General features: G+C 37.8%; 1 protein-coding gene across 1 annotated transcript; it reads right to left on the bottom strand.

Moving 5' to 3' along the window:
* Window positions 1-9106: 9106 nt before the first annotated feature.
* On the bottom strand, window positions 9107-10734 carry LOC144890677 (uncharacterized). The gene is made up of 2 exons (XM_078771891.1): window positions 10217-10734; window positions 9107-10078 (listed from the first exon to the last, which is right to left on the bottom strand). Exons 1-2 carry the CDS (start codon window positions 10724-10726, stop codon window positions 9230-9232), a joined length of 1359 nt encoding a protein of 452 aa, XP_078628017.1. The 5' UTR covers window positions 10727-10734; the 3' UTR covers window positions 9107-9229.
* Between the last annotated feature and the right edge of the window lie 2476 nt (window positions 10735-13210).

The raw sequence follows: 13210 nt of genomic DNA, 5'->3' as shown, positions 1-13210 counted from the left end.
TATGTGAGACACATCATAGAAACCCTAAAAAAATTGGGCAAGGAGAGTTCTCCCTGATGGTCCGCAGTTATACTATGTGAGACACATCATAGAAACCCTAAAAAATTGGGAAAGGGAAGTTTTCCCTGATGGTCCGCAGTTATACTATGTGAGACTTATCACGGAAACCCCCAATATTTCTGAAAATTGTGGTTCTACCTTGGAGACTTGGAAAGATGGTTATATTTTTGGAGACTCGGAATGGGGGTTTTGTTTTGATGACTCGGAATGTGATACCTATCTTGGAGGCTCAACAGGAATGTGGTTATACCTTGGGAACTTGGAAAGTTGGTTTTATTTTGGAGACTCTACCTGTGGGGTCCATCTTGGAGACTCTTTGGATTCTAAAGCAATGAACAATGTTCTTTGTTTAATGACGCTTGATTTAAGCAATATCAAGAAAGTTCGAGGAAGAAAATGCTGGAAAATTCTTTCTTCCCATTTCTACTTCTTCAAACTTGAAAGCCTTGAAAGACAGAATTGGGGGAAGAGGAAAAAAAAAAAATGAACTACGTATTTTTAAAAAGAAGAAAAAAAAGATTATGTTAGGGTTTGGGTGGGATTTTGAATGTGAGGGTTAGGGATGGGGTTGGGTTAGGGATGGGGTTGGGTTAGGGTTGGGATTTTGAATGTGAGGGTTAGGGTTGGGGTTGGGTTAGGGATGGGATTGGGTTAGGGTTGGGATTTTGAATGTGAGGGTTAGGGATGGGGTTGGGTTAGGGATGGGGTTGGGTTAGGGTTGGGATTTTGAATGTGAGGGTTAGGGTTGGGGTTGGGTTAGGGATGGGATTGGGTTAGGGATGGGGTTGGGTTAGGGATGGGGTTGGGTTAGGGATGGGTTGGGTTAGGGATGGGGTTGGGTTAGGGATGGGGTTGGGTTAGGGATGGGTTGGGTTAGGGATGGGGTTGGGTTAGGGATGGGGTTGGGTTAGGGTTTGTATATTATTATGACTCACTCACACATACACACACACACAAAAGTTAAGGCCCAACTGGAAAGTTGAGGGATTCTGTGTTTGGGGTTCACAGATTTAAAAACGTATCCCCATTATACACACACAAAAGTTAAGCCCCAACTAAAAAGTTGTGGGATTCTGTGTTTGGGGTTCACAGATTTAAAAACGTATCCCCATTATACACACACAAAAGTTAAGCCCCAACTAAAAAGTTGTGGGATTCTGTGTTTGGGGTTCACAGATTTAAAAACGTATCCCCATTACATTTTATTTATTTATTTATTATTTTCAAGGGTATTATCTGCTTACTTGTGTTTTTTGTAATTCTTGCGAGTAAAATGAACCCAAGATTTCTTCTCCATTTAAATCATATAATTTGTAGGTCCAAGGGACTGTATCCATTACATCAATGATTTTAAATAATTCACGAGTCCATTTTTGTGTATAACCTTTTTCAAAATGGCTTTTCCATTTGTGTATTCTTACAATATCACCAACTTTGAACTTGGGCTTTCTCAAATTAATCTGCTTTTCATATTCTAATTTTGTAAATGTTTCTGATGGTTTTGATTTTGTTGATAAATGAACTGTATTATTGTAATTATCGACAATATTCTGGATTAAATACACCCATTGTTGAGAACTGAGCTGTGTGAATTTTTTATATAATTTCTCTTTTAAAGTGCGATTAAAACGCTCAATAACAACTGCTTTTCCTTCATTAAAGGTGCTGTATAATTTAATACCCTCCCCCTTTAGAAATTTCATAAATATTTTGTTATAGAACTCTGTTCCCTCGTCAGTCCATAACTTCTTTGGTTTTCTATGACTTTTATTAAATATTTGTTGGAAGGCTAACATTAAAGTATCACCCTTTTTATTTTTTAAGGGAACAACCCAAGCAAATCTACTCCTCAAATCAATAACGGTTAAAGCATACCTGTATCCCTTATCATTATTTAGTTTGATTAAATCAGCAGACCATATGTGGTCAGTGTCTTTGGAATAAACCTTCCTTCTTTTAAACTTGGTGATTATAGGTTTGTGTAATTCTTCAGGCAAAAGCTCCTCAGTCTTGATGACATCATTAGAGCCTCATAGTTTTTTGAGGAATAACCAAGACCAAGTTTCAATTTCGCATTTATCAAATTTCTCACAATAAACCTATCAACTTTCTCTCTCAACGTTGGATTTTGTATCAAAGACAAATTATACAACATTTCTCTGTCGGCTTTATGTTTTTCAGTCAACGTAGTGGTTTTCCCATAAGCAATATCATGCTTCATACACACTTCGTCAACCCTATTTGTAGGTTTAGACCAAGGTTTAGGATTGTCAGCCTCATCTAATCTTTTATCCAAGTTTGTTCCTGGGCCACAGAAAGAATACCCTGGAAGGTGTAATTCCCCTGGAATTCCAGTTGTTGTAAATTTGCTACCTGACAAAAACTTTTGTATGTCTCCTCCACTTTTAGGAGAGATGAATTGACACTTTTTAGAGCCACACACTTGACATATTCCTTTTTGATAAACTCTATTATTTTTAGCTTTAACATGAGATATTTTTAGATTTAGTTTTCTTTTTACATTTGAGACAATAACTCATATTTATTTATGAGAAAAAGTCCTACATAGTGCCAAAACCTTTTTTGTTTTCAACATATACATTTCTATCTTAATTTTTAAAACATAAAGAATCCTTAGGAATGCCTTCACTCTCTCCTCCATTTATTTACAAATAAAAACCAACTAAAGTCAATAGCATCATCAACCACATAATCTTTGTCTTCTTCATGTAAATCTCCTCGCTGAACTCATCTCAACCATTTTTAAAATCATTATCTTATTAAGAGTCGTTAATTCTTTATTTTCCTCTTCGGTGCGTTGAGATTGATTTATTTGCTGTAATACACTCAATCTTTTACGAATCTCACTGATTTCCATCTTTTTATATTTTTCCTCCCTCTCTCTTTGCTCCCTTTCCTCCCTCTCCTCCTTCTCCTTTTTCTCCCTCTCCTCCTTCTCCTTTTTCTCCCTTTTCTCCCTTTCCTCCTTCTCCCTTTCCTCCCTCTCCTCCTCTCTTTTCTCCCTTTCCTCCCTCTCCTTTTTCTCCCTTTCCTCCTTCTCCTTTTTCTCCCTTTCCTCCTTCTCCTTTTTCTCCCTTTCCTCCTATTTCTTTTTCTCCCTTTCCTCCTCCTTTTTCGCCCTTTCCTCCTCCTTTTTCTCCCTTTCCTCCTTCTCCTTTTTCTCCCTTTCCTCCTTCTCCTTTTTCTCTCTTTCCTCCTTCTCTTCTTCAACTCCTTCCTCATCCCTTGCTACCCTTGAGTTTGAACCTCAAAGAATATTATACATATACTCATCTGGATTTTGAGATATTCTTGTATCAATAATTATTTTTCTCATAATAGGATACCAATAAGATTTGTTGACGATTTCTAAAAGAGTTTTATATTTCATAACTTTGAGAAGTTCATTTTTATTTAATACTTTAAACAAGTCTCTATTTGTGGGTTTAACAATATCAGTATAAGGCCAGTTTTTTATGACAAAATTCCCATGTATATGCTCCAAATCATAAGGTATGTAATACCGAGCACCCTTTTCTTGTAGGTATCCTTGAATACAAAAATTATAATTCTCTTGTAGTCTTCTTCCTGCCATTTATGTATCAGAAATATATGTGAGATTAATATTATGACAGGTAATACCACCCCATCTTCCCACTACCAAATCGGTTTGTATTCCTCGGCTTTCTATCCTTATCTCATTACCTTCCTTCTTTGTCATGCTAACCATCGCTATACTATCATATATTTTTCTTTTCTTAAAACCATGTATTTGTTGTTTATTAATTGTACTTCCACATAAATCCTTATCCTCACCAAGTGGATAATATTCTTCTTTACGAGACTGATTCAAATCATGTAGGTCTTCTATGTTTATTGAAAAAGACCAATTATACCCTAAATCAGGCATATCATACCCCCATTTATTAATTCGCATATTAACTATATGTCCTTCTTTATAAAATTCAATTGTAAGCAGGTAGTTAAATTCAATGAGGAAAGGTGTATGGTCAGTATAACCAGGTGTTGTGGTTGTAAATTTTACTTGTTTAACAAAACGTGCTGTTTTCTTTAAAAATATATATTGTGATAAATCACTAAATCTAATTAAGTCATTCGCATCTGTAGGGTTTGGATAATTGATTAATTTATAAGTATTCTTCATATTAATATTTTTACCTATACTATATTTTTGTCGTTCAGCCTGTGCCTTTGTATAATAATTTGATAAATCAATATCCTGAGAGGATTTTCCAAAGATAGAACCATCTTTTCCAACATAAGTCATTTATATTAGATTAAAAATGATATCATAAAAATTTTCATTATTGTTGAGTTGAAATAATACATATAAACATAATTGACCACAACATTTAGAATTAATTTCTTGAACTTGAAATGTTTGATAAACACCATTCTGTAAGAATTGTATTACTTCAACAGGTGGTGGCATACCATAACTATCAAAATAATATTTATCCTGACTATTATGAATACAAACCCAATGAGAACCATTCTGTGTGTCTAAATTCATAATAATATTCTTTGTATTCTTATTTATATGTATTAATTCATCTCTCATACAAATAACCACATTATCAATTTTTAGTGTTTTACAATACTTAGCGAGTTCTATATTTGACGTTGTATTCTTTCCAAATTGTTTAAACCATTTATCCATTTATTTATGAGAAAGATACAATCCATTACCCCGTTTAGTTAGTTTAACACCCGCTTGAGCGATAGAGGAAAGCATATCTCCAACCAACAATCTAGCTTTATCAGGTAGACTTTCAAGTTTTTGAGCAAAATCTACAATTACACCACTTCCACTAATTTGTTTCTCCAACTCCTTGTTATGTCTTTCCAATTCTTTTTGAGCTTTTAGTTGTGCCTTCCTTTCGTTAGCAGTTTTTACCGCTGCTGAAATACCACCAGTCAATGCTCCCGCCACACTTAAACCAGCAAATAAAGGAATTAGAAACGGGAGAAATCCTCCTCTTGACTCGTCTATTGAATATTTCTTTCACATAGGTTTCGTCATTTTAATTTTAAGTGAACCAGTATCATTTAGTGTTTTTACTTGTGTGTGTGTGAGTAAAACATCAATTCTTACAGCTCCTTTTCTTTGAATTGTATTAACATTAATAATACAAGGCTTTTGATTTTGAATACAAGATGTTAATTTATTAAGATTGATTTGATTAACATATACCCCTACCATTTATTTATGAGAAAAAACCTATGTGATATTAATCATAACACCATTATCTGTATTAATCTGTAATTCTGTTTCTTCCAAAAGCTAACAATTAGCATTAACTTCTTCATTCTCTCCTCTTTCAATGTATAGAGAAGTATCCACTCTATTAGACTTTATAGTTTCCTTTTGAGAACTCAGGTCAATTGCGTAGATTGTATAAAGTTTTTGAAACGCAACCATATCCAAAATAGGATCATTATTACCGTTGCTTTCACACACCTTTTGGTAAGACTTGTAGGCTTCCGCATAAACATTTTTTTCCCAATCAATTTCCAATCTATCTCGCGGATAAAATGTGCCATCAAGAGAAACCCGAAGTTGTTTCACCTTAGCATTATCACTCAGCGCATTATTCTTATTCGTACCGTCCTCTCCATCTGGTTTTTTTAAAATGAGCCAGAGGTATCGTGGCTTTCCTTGAAGAAAACCCAAATTCCAAGTGTAGGTAGTGTGTTCCAGTTTAACGTGTTGACATCTTCTTTTAAGGTATGATACATTTAGCGGTTTCTTTGAGTTAAGTCTTCTATTTAACATCTCTTCTGTTTTAAGATTAGGAGTATATTCACTGATATACCAACACAAATTATTAATAACAAATTTATTGTTGTCTCCAAAAGCATTTTCAACCCCAAAAAGCAACCTATTTACATTATCATTCCTTTGTAGTTGAAATCTAATTTTAAGACCATACAAAACTTTGTCATAATCACAAAATCCAAATATACCTTTCAGAGGTACTGCTACGGTAAAACTATTCTCTGGTTTTGTGTCATCATTATACATTGCCTTCCTTTGACTATAACCAGGGTCTGTGTTTGTACCCGTTGACATATCAGGAATAAAACCTTCAACAGCTCCCTTACCCATTCTATCACTAAACGAATATAGTGTAAATTTCATCATTTCAGATGTAGCAGAGACATAATCAACCGCTTCAACCTCTTGTGTTCCAATATACAGGCGGACACTATCAAACATTTTCCAGAAGAAATCATTTACGAGTGTAGCATTAGTATTATTCGCAACCTTAGTGAATTTAAATTTACACAGCAAGAAACTATCAGCTATATTCAAGTAAGTTTGTTGATTATTTATTTCAAAACTTTTTGTTCCATTTGAATTCCAGTCTGTTCCTGTTATAGCATTTACCTTGAAATAGTCTTCCTTTTTAGTGGAGTTTGAAATGATAATCGTATCATCCAAATCATAGATACTATCAATCGCTTCCATACTTGTATTTATATAGCATTAAAATTGTTGAAACCCTGACCCAAGTATTTTAATGATTTTTTGTCGTTCTTGTGAAGATAGTTGAGTTTTACCTTTTTTTATTTCTTTGATTGCTTGTAATTTATGAGACTCCTTTTGAGCATCTTTTATACTCTTTATAGCACCCGCAACTGAACCCACGGCAGAAGCAGTTGAACCAATTAGGTCTTTATGTTTAAGGATGGTTGAACCAATACCCATTAGAGTATCAATTATCCCATCTCCTTTATTTCGAAATTGATGACCTGCACCTCATTGTCTCTTAGGTTTGTAGTATCCTCTCCCAAGAAACATACCTTCACCCTTATAGTATGGTGCAAGGTACATGCCCTCCCCTGTAATTATTTTATATTTTCTCAACTCGTGTTTTCTCACAATAACCATTATTTATTTATTGAAAAACTTCACGTAGGTGAATTCTGATGGATATAATTTCATCATTAAAGGATATCATACGATTATCTTGGTCGGTTATCCTAAAATTTACTCTGTATATGGTTTTTCCTGACACAAGTAAATAGACAAGATTTTTTGGTTCCATATTAAATTTATAACCAATCGGGGTTGAGTATGCACTGAATGAAAATATTGTATTTGTTCTTATTCCATCGTTATAAGCACCATCAATCAAATCACAATGAATTAATACTGAATTTATACCGGAGGATATTTGGATAACATTATCACTGTAAAACGTCCCGTTATTTTCAATCTTTTTTTAAGAGAAACCCAATAGCTCTCTAAACGAATTTTCAATCGTGAAATCAACTTTATAATTATTTTTAAGTTTAATAGTTGATTTTGAAGTGTGTTTTTGAATATCTATTACCATATTTTTTGGTTCATCACCTTTTTCTTTCATAAGGCGAGAGACTTCAGAAGATATTTGAGAAATCTCATAAGCTCTGGGTGAAACGGTTATAGTTTTATATTCACTTCCTGGATTATAACTAAACTTGTTGTTTTTCTCTGTGATATTAAAAAGTGTATTATAAGTTTCCATCGACAATAAAGAAGCCTCATATGAGACAAGGGGGTCAAGTTGTAGTGGGTAAGGGAATGAAGCTGTGTAATCACTCGTTGTGAAATTAAAACTAAGAATTGTGCTTCTCATCTTATTTAATATCTAATAAAATATCTTTGTATTGACATTTATTAATTATTTTCATATTCATCAACTGATCTAAAATGGCGGATGCTTCATTAAAACAATTGTTGTTTCCAGCCTTCTTACTACCTAACAACAATAATAACCTATTAACTAATTGTGATGGGTCATTTGGAAGAAAGCTAACACCCGAACCAAGCTTACTTAAAGCATCAATAATATGTTTCTCCTTCTCATTCTTCTTACTTTTACCAGCAACAGAAACTCTATAATCAAGTGCATTTAGTAAATCAATATATACCCTATCTTCCTCTCTTCCTCTCTTTCCATATCAAGTGGTTCCTCAAAATATTTTGAACCGCTGAATCCGGAGTTTGTTAGAAGAAACATTAATCTTGGAGTTAATTCAACATTTGGTTGAGCAGATTCAACATTTGGTTAAGAACACCAATTTATCATTACATATCAATAACTTTTCTTTCACAAGATGGAACTGTGCTGGTTCTTCTGTTGGAATGAGACCTGCTCTGGTTTTTGAACCTGCCGAATACTCATTGTTTTGAAGAGCTTCCACAACATAATTAGGGGGTTGATTTACCTCCTCAAGTTTCCGAAATAATCCCTCATCATCATATTGTAATTCTCCAAGTTCTTGCTCTGTCATTTGACTAAAATCTTTGATCATTTGAAGTTTTTTTGGAGTAAATTCTACTGTGGGAACTGTAGGTGAGTGTTGAGTTTTCAAAAGTGGTTTAAAGAATTTCTCTTGTTTTCTTTCAAAGACTTCTTCGCCAGTCAGTTTTTGTCTCCGTTTCTTCTTTATCCCTTCCTGTTGTTTAACAACTTTTGAAACTAATTGTTGATGTTCCTTAAACTTTCTTGCTCTTTCTTCGGCATTCATTTAGTATTGAAAAATATCATTTAATGAATTGTAAAGGTCAATGGGAAAATTTCCTTTTCTTCATCATTATGCCGAAAATTTTCCTTTTCTTCATTTGACTCCTCATAGGAATGAAAACTGCCACCTTAGTCTAGTAGGAAGACTAGGTCCCCCTGCACCCCCCGGAGATATACTTCTAATCAGTGTTTCTAGATTGGAAAAAATGTGTAGAAAATGACTAGCTATGGCCCCAAGCTGAAAAAATGTCCCACATACCATTTTTATGCAAATTACTGCTGCCATTATCAAAAAAACGATTTTTGACATATCTCAGCCAATATTGCAGATAATTGAAAAATGAAGGTGTCTAGACCCATGTTTTGAAGGGCATAGATCATGATAGAACTATTCATAACATGATTACATGTGTCTATGGTATACTAGTATGCATATTAATGCTGTAATTACAAAATAATCACAGTTTTACGAAATAATAGACTCATATTAAGGTCCGTCTACACAGACGTTAACACAAAGTTTTATTTTTCTAAATATTACAACTGTCAAAATAGTCCTAGCACTCAATGTGACCACTCTTCTCTTGCTTGTTTTAGATAAACATCATTAGCATTAGTGATTCTACACTGAGTCAGTCATCATCATTTTCATCGAAATCGTCAGAGTCAAACTCTTCTTCTCCTTCCTCTTCCTCCTCCTCTTCGTGCTCTCCTGTGTTCAGAAGATCCACCAGTGAGGTTGGTAGGATGGGACCACTGGACCACATTGGTTTCAACAGTCCTTCATCAGTCCTTATCCATCCTTGCTCCTCATAAGGTTTTGGCTTTTCGATGATAGGTTGATCGGCTCTTTTGTACAATGCTACGCGGTGGTTCACACGCTGGATGTGCGGCTTCAGGGCAGACTGGCATGGAGGAAGGCGAGCCAGATCAACCTTGGACTTGGATGTGAGGGTCTTGTCCTCTCCCACCATTTTTCGTAGCAGCTTGGCACGGACAATGTCCACTGATGACTCGCGACTCTGGCCGTACATCACACAGGTGAATTTTTCTAACTGCCTCTCCACCTCAGGGTTGGCATCCCAGTTGTCACCCAGTTCACCGAATGCCCTGTGAAACCTGGGATTCTTCTCCAGCTTTTTCAAGGGCCCGACTTTTCCCTTCCCTTTGAAGGCACTGGTGCAGTCTTCTCCGCTGAACACATAGTACCCCAGGAGAGTGGCACAGTAGTCCTCTCCCAGGGATTCTGCCAGCTCAGAGACGTTGACAAGTTGGCGATGCTTCCCTGACCCTGTATCCAGGTACACCGTCAGCTTGATGTTGTGGGCATGGTGGAGCAGGATCAGGAGGATGTCTGTGTCCGGTGTTCTGACTACAGCGTTCTTGTATCCGATGGTAGCAGCATGATGGAGGTACAGAACCACCCTGGTATCAGTCTCTTCCTGGTTGCTGTAGATCGTGGGGAGTTCACGTACCTCGACCTGAAACACAAAAAGGCACCGCATTTCAATCACCAGTCACTGCCAGTTTCAGATCTAGACAAACATCACAGGTAATCACCTTTTTTTCAGGAAAAATTACAAATTGAATCGCCATTCACGAAGGGCTTTCAATTTTACCTTGCCATTCGTTGAGGCAAGTTGGTGGGCCTTCCCCTCCACGATCAGCACAGCCATCTCTGTTCTCTCCAGCCTGGTAGCTGCCTCTTGTCCACTCCACACTTTCAGAAGAAGCTGGCACATCTGCTTTTTGTTGTCGTCATTTGCAAGGAACATTTTGAAGTCATATGGCTTCCTGGTTGCTGGTCCAGCCAGAATGATCTTCTCTGAGCTGCCCCGCCTCAGCCTTTCCTGCGCTTTGATTGACTCAGGATGGTAACTGTCAGTGGAGAACAGAAAGTGCTGCTTGGCCACCATCTGATCAAGCACCTGCAAGCATATCTCACCACATGTTGGGGGAAGGTTGGCAAGGGTATGCAGCAGCGCCATTCCATCCTGGATGAACAGGGCATCCTTGGGGTATTGCAGATCTTGTGGTGTGGTGTCCTCTAAAAGGTAGTGCAGAATGGAGGCTTTGTTGGTTTTGCAGAAGAACCCATCTGGTGTCCCAAGGCTAGGAGGCACTGGCATCAGGCAGTACTTCATGAGTTCTCCCAGGTCTAATGGCTCATCTTGACTCTGAGACTTGACAAGGAGCAGGAATACAAGGTTGCCCTCTCCTGTCACAATTTGTGGTGTACGATAAGTTGAGACTTCATCCAGGACCTTGGCGAGAGCAGTTTCCAACTCCAAGGCGAAATCGTAGCTCTCAGAGTGTCCAAGCCTGTGTAGTATTGTGGTGAGCTGTTTGCTTCGGAACAGGTGCCTTACAGTCACACAGAGGAGAATGTGCTTTGGTAACTTCCATTTTCCATCTGACACTGCACGGCACAGATCTTGTCCAATGGAGAAGACCAGACGCTTCACCTTTTCTGTCTCGATGCCCTCCTTGCCAGTCATTAGCACGCTGAGAAAGCGGACAAGGTCTGGAGGTAGGATGTCTTCAGGATTGAGCTCCATGTCTTCAGCTGTTGGTGGCCATGGTTGGTCTTTACACTCTCTGAAAGCCTGTAGAATACCCTGGCGAAGTTGGAGGGCAACATTTTGGTTCTTGTTTGTGCTTCCGAGTGTGAATGCTCGTGCGAGAGCATTGGAAACTGTTATGTTTGAGCTGTGCACAAGCCAGAAAGAAATGACATCACATTTGTCATGATCAACCTTCGTGAAGTGGATATGCTCCTTGATTGGGTCATTCTGTAGGCGTTTCAGTAGTTTCTCTGACCGATAATTTGAGTTCTCATATCCATTCAGTTTCAGTTCCTCGACATAGAGCAAGCGCAAGGAAGAAAGCTGTAGAACTTTATTCTGCTGGATGACCTGGGTTTGAATGTGTTCCAGTACTGAGTTGAATGCCTTTTCATGGGCGGCTGACATGCAAGCCTGCTCCTTTGGTGCTTCGGCTCTGTGAATCGCACGCTCATAGTTGTAGAATGCTGTGCGGAAAGCTTTAAAACATGACGGATGGTGTTTGGCCTCACATGCAAAGAGGTCTTTGTTTTTCACCTTTCGATGGAGTCGATAGAGACCCATTTTCTCAGCCCGTGTTTCGATTTGCTCCCATGCATTTTCTTTGTTTTTAAAGGATGGGAAGGTTGTAGGCCTCTCAGTATTGCGATGAGCATCTTTGGTCTCAACTTTCTCACAAAATATACACTCTGGCGGGAAGATGGGTTCAGCAGAACCTCCTGGTTTACGAGGAGAGTGATGCCATGATGAGGTTGATGGCCCTGGTTCTGTATCATCTCCCAGACGATGAAAGTGGCGGACAAAGTGCTTATAACACTTGCTGTGATATCCTACTCTTTCTAGGTCATCAGGAAGAGTTGCCGGGATCTGATCACATACTGATTGCATACGACATGGGGAGTCATGCGGTTGGTTGAGACGTCTATCCCGGATCTTTTGAAGCAGTTGCAGTTTTTCTGAAGCAGATCCTTTAATTTTACGGAGGGGCGTGAAATCCCCATGATCAGACATGGATGGTACATGAAGGATGCATGTAGGAGGAGAGCTTTGGGCTGCAGGTTCTACACTCCGTTTTCTTTTGGGCATGCTTGCTGTCGATGTCTACCATCACTGTTAAATGACAAATAAGAAATCACGAATGATGTTAAAAGTGCCTGTGAAAGGAGGCTCTGAGTTTTCAGTGAGGTAACAGAGGTTCTGAGTCATGTTCTACACTAGGGTACTTTTTAGCTGACTAAACCATGTTTAGTGGCATCAAAAGTGCTAATAGCTAAAACATCTAAATTCTTCCACACTAACGTTAGCTATCTAGGCCAATGAAACATTGTGCTAAGTTACTGTAGCTAGCTCAGCTGTCGTGCCTCTTTCTGGTTCAATTCATATACAGAAGTCAACAGATATGTCTCATGTTTGGCATTAACAAAAGTTTAAGTTACACCGACATTAGGAACATACTGTACATAGATGAGGCTAGCTTTAACGTTAGCTAACATGGTGCTAGCTGGCTCAGCTGTTATTCTGCCTGTTTATGATTTCATGCAGAAACTGAAGTCAAGAGTGTGAGTAACATTATAGTTAGCATCTTACCTGGCTAGATTGGAGGATGAATACCAAGAACAACACACAGATGGAATGGAAGACTGAACTTTCAACTGAGGTATTCAATAACATCAACGTTACCAATTGATACGAGCGCGCGACATTACCAATTGATACGAGCGCGCGAGCGCGCATGTTACATGGATGGAAATGTAAAATGGCAGCTATAGCAGCACTAATTTGGATCTCTAGTCTGTCATTTCTGCACTGTGATTGGATAACATAAAAAAATATGTTTGGGAGTTAACAGCAGGAGTTGGTAGATTTTACGTGGGCTGGGTGAGAAACCTTTAAATAAGCAAGTGAAAATCTCTCGCAATACAAAGTCAATGGTGGGAAGAAAAGTTGAGTGGTACCAATGTTACTGCCAATGTCCCGCCCCTATGCAAGACTCAGGAGCATCTTGTTGACATTTAACCTTGAAAATACCTGGGTTTAGACCCCTTATGT

Source organism: Myxine glutinosa, chromosome 2, assembly GCF_964187855.1.
Source record: "Myxine glutinosa chromosome 2, kmMyxGlut1.1, whole genome shotgun sequence".
In the NCBI taxonomy this organism is placed as follows: domain Eukaryota; kingdom Metazoa; phylum Chordata; class Myxini; order Myxiniformes; family Myxinidae; genus Myxine; species Myxine glutinosa.
The sequence above is the reverse complement of the archived record's forward strand: the minus strand, read 5'-3'. Positions and strand labels throughout refer to the sequence as shown.